Source organism: Bactrocera latifrons, unplaced genomic scaffold, assembly GCF_001853355.1.
Source record: "Bactrocera latifrons isolate USDA-ARS-PBARC rearing strain unplaced genomic scaffold, ASM185335v1 scaffold_68, whole genome shotgun sequence".
NCBI classification, from domain to species: domain Eukaryota; kingdom Metazoa; phylum Arthropoda; class Insecta; order Diptera; family Tephritidae; genus Bactrocera; species Bactrocera latifrons.
Genome location: NW_017537356.1, coordinates 594125 through 602735, shown reverse-complemented (window position 1 = coordinate 602735; position 8611 = coordinate 594125). Strand labels below are relative to the sequence as shown.

General features: G+C 36.8%; 1 protein-coding gene across 1 annotated transcript in view; it reads left to right on the top strand.

Annotated features, from left to right (window-relative positions):
* LOC108975691 (CBL-interacting protein kinase 17) overlaps nucleotides 1–4266 on the top strand; it is a 14176-nt gene extending 9910 nt beyond the window's left edge. Inside the window, exon 2 of the mRNA XM_018944388.1 lies at nucleotides 3340–4266. Coding sequence (XP_018799933.1) covers nucleotides 3340–4063 — 724 coding nt within the window. The 3' untranslated portion in view covers nucleotides 4064–4266. The remainder of the gene's footprint in view (nucleotides 1–3339) is intronic.
* The last annotated feature ends 4345 nt before the right edge of the window (nucleotides 4267–8611 follow it).

Genomic DNA, 8611 nt, shown 5'->3' with positions numbered 1-8611 from the left:
TTAAAAAAAAATTGTTTTTTAGAAGTAAAACTATAATAAATTATTATATGTGATCTGGTCTACGAAAAGGGAGCTAACGTGCTAGTAAACTAGTTTTCTGGGAAACAGCTGTTAAAAAAAAACATCTCATCTTCCATCCGAATCAACTAAAAAGTGAAAATTGATTTTTTGATACCGAAGCCCCCTTTCCGTAGACCAGGTCACATATACATATATAAAAAATGAATAAGAATATATTGTATATTTAATTATCATATTTAATTTTGTTATTTATATATTTTTTCATTACAGTTTCTTTATTATTTTTCATATAATTTTTCAATATTAACTTTTTTGAAATTGTTTTTTTTTATTTATTTTTTATAATATTTTTAAATTAAGTTTTAAATTTTTTCCGTAAACTTGAATCCTAATAAGTTCACATTCTTACATTCATATCCACACACACACACACACATACATACATATGTACATAAAATTTTTGCGTTTCTAATTTCAAGTTCATTTTTATTAGCACATTCGTCATCGCCTCATTGTCTCATTGTCGACGTTCAATTTTTAGCTCTCACAGGCACACACGAACAGCCAACATACATATGTACATACATACATACATTCACACATTCATACTTATATTATACATAATTGCGTGTCTATGATAATTTTCATTACCTGCAAGGTTCATTTTATAAATTTATGCACTTTACTTAGTTATTTTCACAATATTATTTAATTATTTCTTCCCGTATACTGCAAATTAGCTGTGTAAGGCGGCACAACTGTAAATTTCCACATTTTCTCATGCCGTTTCCACCTTAAATTCCTATACAAATTATGATTTCTCTCGCTTGCCCGCTTTGTATTGAACATTTTCATAGCCAAACAACTACAATGTGCAATTGACCCTGACTCTGATCTACAAATTGTAGTCTCAACGCTTCATCTGCGTGTGTTTTCTTTAATTTAAAACCCACAAAAATTGCTTAAACATGCAATGGCAGCAGCAATTTAACGCAACTTTGGGCAAGTGCGTTGAAGAAGTCCTTCAAATTTGTATTTATTTATTGTATATGATTTTACATTGGCGCCAAGCGCTATAAAAACGCTACAGTATGATAAAAAAAAAAAAATTGAAATTAAAAAATAAAAAAATATAAAAAAAAATATAAAAAAAAATTTAAAAAAAATAAAAAAAATTAAAAAAAAATTTAAATTAAATAATGTAAACATTCACACACATATTGCTTTTTGGCGCTCGCTCTTCACGTGTCTCTTACAACACCGCTGGCTTATGCGCTCTGACGCCGCCAGACAACAAAGTGTGTAGTCGTGCCTCCACATGATTACTCATATTTTATTTAAGAAAAACCAAAAAAGAAAAATATTGCATTGCAAACATTAACAAAGTAATGTGTAATATGCGCGCTCCTCGCTTTTGCTTTTTAATTTTTCTGTTTTTTTTTTTGAAACCACTGCCTCTCTTCAACGCATTGCCGCGAGGTCAGTTGGTGAAGATCACTAGGCGCGCTGCCAGGCCGCGCTCTCGCGTTCGCTTATGTCGTTGTCTGTTAGCTGCTCATATGCGCGTATTTGTATTTGTTGTAAAATTTATTGCATTACCCCCACTTGTAGTGCTATTACAGTTGCTAGTTAGTGGTAATATCAGGGTCAGCGCGAGGTTTTTAGTTATTCGAATTCTCAGTGCTTCTTTCATGTGCTCGTACACATATGCCATACATACATACACACATACATGCATACATATGTACATATATTTATATATTTATTTATATATATTTTTTTAAATTTTTTCTTTGCTCTTCAATGCAATTTGGCGTGCTTCCTTTTGGCGCTGGTTTCTTGCTTGCCTGCTCGCCATACCAAGCCCACTTTCGCGCTTGCCTCTTGTGCGCTCACCTGCCATTTTTACTGTGCTATTGCTCTATTATGCTATAAATGACACTTAGTCGAAGCTTTCTAAGTCTCTAGCGCCGCGCCCGCTTGCTGCTCGCCAATCAAGCTGTACGCGCTTTCAGGTCAATGGGTCATTGCAGTTTTTTCCAATGCGCGCTAGCTCAGCCAAAGTCAGTTTGAGCCAACGCCTACTTTATATCATTTGTGTATACAAATTAATTCCCATTTTTATTTTTTTGCTAGCAGCGCTGTGCTACAGTTACCCGTGTTGCTGCGGCTCATTAATTTACGTCATATTAACACTTAGCGCTGTGGATTGCCTCATTTCAATCAAGATTGATTTGCTTTTGCTCAATGTCAGCTACAAACATGCAAACATATTGACACTCTGAACAACTGTATACATATTGATCAACCACATACATATTTTTGAAGCGCTTGCTATACCGGATGACGCGCGTTTGCACAACAACGTGAGCTCACTCATTACTACGGTGTTTTGGCTCAATCAATCGTCGTCATTTTTGTTGCAATTATTTCACAGTCTCAATCGCATATGCTTTGCGGTTTTGGCAGACGAAAAAAAGAGTAATCGTGGCATTAAGCGTTCAGCTTCCCCCGCTTCGATTTGTTGCGCGCATAAAGCCAAACCCTTCACACATCGCGTATGGCTATTTGAAATGCTTGCTTCATTGATTATTTGACTTTTGACGATCAGTTGATCTGTTGAAAGATCAGCGCACGCAATAATGGCGCGCTGTTGCTCCATATCTGCTGCTGAGCGCACTCGTTTGCTGCCAGCCACAGAGGCCTACAGTTTGCAGGCTCTTTTGCTGCTGATTGTTGGCTCCACGTTGCGCTCTCAACTTTGTATTGAATAATTGATTTTAATTTGTTTTCATTTTTGATTCGCTTACTTGACGCTTGGCGCTGCTGTTGTTGTTGTGGCTTACTCAATTGCATTTGAACGCCGCGTGCCCTGCCGGCCGACATTGAATTATGTATTCAACGCTTTCAAAAGTGTACAATTGCACAAAAAACATTTCGATTATTTATTGTTGGGTCAGCGATTTTGCTGTTGCATTATAGTGGGAATTTTCGTGTTGAAAGTCATACATACAGATATATATATTGGGTAGTCGAAAAAGTCTTTTCGTATTTCTAATCAAACTTTTTTTTTTATATATATTTTTTTATATATTTATACTAATAAATAAAACACTGTATGGTATCACACAATGTGATCGGTAGCACTGGAGATATACGACTGCAACGACAACTATTAACAAAATACGAAAAGACTTTTTCGACAAGCCAATACTCGGGGTTTTTGTTTAACAAAATTAAATGTAGTTATTATTCAACAAATTATTTGAAAACAAAACTAATTTCTCATTTTTTTTCTTTTTCTTGCTTTCATTTTAGAACGAAAATCCAGTATGAATCGTTGGAGGGCTCCATGATACTCAACGATCCCGCGGATGACACATTGAGCGACAAGATTGGCTGCCCGCTCTACACTGCACCCGAACTGCTCTGCCCGAACCCGACTTATCAAGGCAAGCCCGCCGATATGTGGTCGCTAGGCGTGATACTGTATACAATGCTTGTTGGCCAATATCCGTTCTATGAGCGACCCAACTGCAATCTGATTACGATCATACGGCATGGTCAGGTACAGATACCCTCCTGTTTACCGCGTTCGGTGCGTTGGCTACTTTTGTTGCTACTTTGTAAGGACTACAAGGAACGTCTGCATGCCGATGAGGTATTCTTAACGCCGTGGCTGAAGCAACAGCGGCCACACGATTACGTCTACCTTTCGGTTGATACAAATTTGGATGATTTGGAAATGGAAAGCGATGATGACACCGATGTGTTGGAACAAACACCATCACGTGTGGAGGGGGGAGCACAGCAAATGCATTACACTAAAGACTGCCAAGTGGACAACAATAGTCAAAATATTGCTGCCGCACACCACTTTGTTACTGAAGAAGACTGTCAAGAAGACGAAGACGCTGACGCTGACGACTGTGATATTAGCAATACGGAGCCGTTGAATTATTCGCATACGCACACAACTGCCACCGGCAATAGTAGCCAGCAGCATGCAATTGTTGTGGATGATGACGTCGAAATGAGCTGATTACACATGCTTGTGTATTCTATATATATATGACGTCGACGATGTAGCAACAGCGGCAATTGCAGCGTTGGTGGTAGGAAAGTCATCTACGTGTACATTGTGGTGGTCGGTGCGGTAGCTGGATATCTAAGCGCAGGCGCTGTATGATTACGCCATCCTACAACTCCTCCTCCACCGCAGCAACAATTACACACACACATATGCAGGCATAAACATACTTTCACATCATGGGGTTTGTTGTTGTTGTCGTCGTTTGTCATCACACAATGTTTGTTTGTCAATGTTGTTGTTTGTTGCACTGCAAGCAGCCAGTTGTTTGCCGGCGCTAAGGCAAACAATTCAACTGTCGTCGGCCGGTCGCCGGGCCGCCGCGTCAGTGTTGGTAACATGCATACACGCGCGCGGCTAACATGGATGTATGCAGTTTGGCAGACACACGCACCGTGGCGCTGGCTGGGCCTCTCGTGCTAGCAGGCGTTAAAGCTTCTTCTACTTTGGCAGTGCTTACTGTAGACAACGTTGAAAATTTTTATTATTGTTCCTCACGTCACCATCCGCCTTCCATTTTTTTTTATAAATTAAATACTTAGTATTTTTTCATTCAAAGTGATTTATGTAAATATTTAAACAAAAAGTAACTCTAAACTGCCCTTATATAATGTATTGTAGTTGCAGTGAATTTACTGAAACACTCGAATTCTTAATTGTTGTTGAGTTTTTACTTTGCTCCTAAACCGAAATGTACAATTATTATAGCATATTATGTAAGCGTGTGAAAAATTATTTGCAAAAAAATGCAACGCTGTGCTATATTGGTTAATTTGTAGCCTTATACTTGCTGCGCTAAAATGTATAATAGCCACTGAATTTTTTAATTATGTTGTTTAAGCATTTGTTTTGATTTGTATGCGTTGTTTTATAAAGAAAATATTGAAAAAAAAACACAAATTCCAAAAAAAAAAAAGAAATTCAAAAAATTTACAGACAAAGAAGCAACAAAAGCCATAAATTGAAATTCAAAAATTAAGAAATAAAAGGTTTGAATTTGATCTCAGGCGGATTTTAAATATATGCCTTTTTATTTTCAATTAGATAACTAGTGTATCGTATGAGACGGTATTAATATAGAAGGGGGAAACAATTTGAGATTCCCTACGTTTTTAAAGAAAACACACAAAAACTTCAAATTTAATGGTGAGCGTTTATTATCATTCGGAAGAGCATTATTTGGCTTTTATTTTTTGAAGATTATCATTTGCAAATGTTGGTCGTGGCTACATCTCAGATGGTACATCTATTGACTACAATTTTAGTTGACTCGTTGACGTTGACGTTGACTGGCGAATGACACGCCCTGTTGTTTTGCTTTAAGACCTGAATCGAAGCGGGATTGTCCGCATAGACTTTAGACTTTACATCTCGCCACAGGAAAAAGTCTGACGATGTGATATCATACAATGCTGCTGACCAATCGACCGGCCCAAAACGTGAAATTAACTGCTCACCGAAGTGTTCTCTCAATAGCTCCATTGATTGATGCGATGTGTAGGATGTGTTGAAATCAAATGTCGCCGAGATCGCGGGACTCAATTTCAGTCATCAAATAGTCGGTTATCATGGTGCGATAACGGTTGTTGTTGTTGTTTTAGCGGCAGAATTCTGCCGAGTTGACAGTCCTTGGCCGGATAAAAATCCGGGTCCGTTCCGGTTACGTAGACCCGACTGTCGTGGGCACGGGAACGCGATAACGGTCATCATTGACGGTTACGTTTTCCTCTGAATCATTAATAAAGACCGATAATTTCACGGACTCACAAACCACATAAAACCGTTATTTTTCTGCTTGCTTACGTACTCATGGTTCTCATCGCTAAACAAAATTTGGCTCGAAAATCTCGAATCTTCTTGGAACTTTTCAGGAGCTCATAGAGCGAAGCGATGTCGCTTGGGAAGACTTCACTTCTTGCACAAACTGTATTATGTACGCCTTCAATATAAGATCTCGACGTAAAATGTGACAAGTCGCCCCAAACGTCAGTCCGAATTGCTGTGAATGGCGTCGCATCGACTCTCCATGATCTTTATGTACACTTTTAGTTACGTCTGCTATATTCTCTTCACTGCGTGCTGGACGTGCTCTATTTGGTCAAATATAATTCAATAATGAATGCTGGGTCTCGGGATGGATGATGGTGTTGCGAATAGAATGTTCAGTAGGCCAATTACGTTGACCATAAGTTGAGCGAGGCGCGAGAAACATATTCTTTACAGAACGCCCATTTTCTTAATAAAGTCAAGCTTAAGTTTTTCCATGACGAAATGTCAAACAATATAGAACAAAAATAAATTGACAGCTTGACACGACTCAAATCTGTCAAACGAAGGCTACTGAAAAATGTACATCTACTTGGATCACAAGTTCTTAAATGGGTTGGTATTAAACTTGGCTGTGAGTTAAATATTATAAACATTTAGAACAAAACATGCATTAAAATTAGTAAAGATAACATTTACTGAGTATGAGGTACTTAGAGTCTCGTCAATCAGACGAGGATCTCGAAATAAATCAATACAAAATATGAGAATCGATGATAATAATTGATGAAATGAGTAAATGGGTAGAGTGGCCCTTAGAGCGCAGAACGACTAATTTAAAATTGAACAATTGGGTACGTATGTGTTGTATGAGTTAATATTATACCATAAGAATGGTTTGGTGTTAAGCTCCGTTAGTTAATTCACTGAGAAGATCAATTGCTGATAGCACTTCAGAGACTGCATATTACTCGCATTCTTTGAAGAATTTTTCTCGAAGACCTGAGATTAAGCTATAAAAAACGTCACAAAATTAAGGAATCGGTAAGTGGAAATCATTTCTGAGACCAAAAAAAATGTCTCAAAATGACGAGGTGGATTACTCCGAGGCAGATAAAAAAACACCAAGTATGACAATTATTCTTGATCTCGAAAAAAACAATATAAATAAGCAAATGTAAATGATATACGTTAATAATAATTAATTAAATAAGTAATTGATTATAGTTTCTCTTGAACTATGTATATGACAAAAAATTTAAATTTGCCTGAAATCAATTTAATTTATATACATACATATATTGGAGAGTAAAAAAATACAATTCATATTAAGAGCATTTCAGAATAGTCATGTTATTAGGAAAAATGTGTGTTTAATTTGAAAACCTTGCAATTGTATATTGAATTTCGCACAGCAATTTCACAATTCGCTAGCGCGAAGCAATAAGCTGCCGCAACGGCTGATGTTCGTGCGCGCTAACATTCGCTCAATAATAGCAAATGTCTTGGCAGAGACTGTGATAGGCGCAAGCTACGGCTACGTTGAAGCCGAGTAAGCGCAAAGTATAATTCCAAAAGCGTTTTTTGATTATTTAATGCGTTTCAGCAGAGGGAACTAGATAAGAGGTGCATCTACTTATTGGAAAATGTAAAAACAAATTTTTTTTTATGTGTCCATAGGTTAGACCTTTAAAAATCACATACTAAAATTTTAAATCGATATCTCAAATAGTAATTACGTCAGAGTCTTCTACAGTGTAGCCGCTCAGTTCAATCCGCTCTATCGATTGATTTTTAAAAGGGTTTTTTCAAAACTGTAGGTTTCAAATTTGCTTGAGTGATTACTCGGAGACAAATATACATATAGAAGAATCTCGCCGGCTTGAGAGCTGCTATTTCCTTTCATTACAATTTTCTAGTCAAAGTTCGCCATAAAATTGTTCTACGAGCACAACAAGTAGTCTTACCACAGCCGACCAGCACGACTTTGGTCAAGGGGGCAACCGGCAGTCAGTCTAGCGATTTCTGCTAGTTAAAGTAGTCACGTTCGCAACGATTTTTGCGAGTTGTTAAAAGCTTTGTTGCCACTGTCTTTATAAGCAGCGCGTCAGCGGTGAAGGGGGTTAAGCTGAACGAGCTCTTCGCATAATGGAGCTGAGCGTGTGCGCAAATGAGCGCGTGAGCGTATCACAAGTTGTGCTTTTTTGTTGATTTTATTCATTTAGTACTGCAGTAAAATGATAAAGTCAAATTGCAAATGAACACGAGTGTAGACATGTACTCACACATACATTCACGCATACATACATATACTGATACATAAATATTTACGTACTCGAATTCCAACTGTATATAAATAAGCTCATGTAGATTTGTTTGTGTTTAAGTGTGGAGAACATTTCGCAACTTGACTTTGAAAATATAATTTACAACAAAGCGAATGGCTATACAAGAGTGTAATATGTATGTTTTTAGGCATAGTAAAATATTTAAAGGGCAAGCGGTACTTGTAGGAAATTCACAAAGCAATAAATTAATAAAGTAAAAAAAAAGAAAAAGAAAAATTTAAAAAAGCTATGTTAATCAGAAATTATATAAATTGAATAGTGTTTAATATCGTACCATATCATTTATCAATTATTCATGATTGAAAATTGCAAAAAAAAAATTAAATAAAATTGAAAATTATAAAAGAAAATGAATAAATAAAGCAAATTAAGATTCAAAAATTAT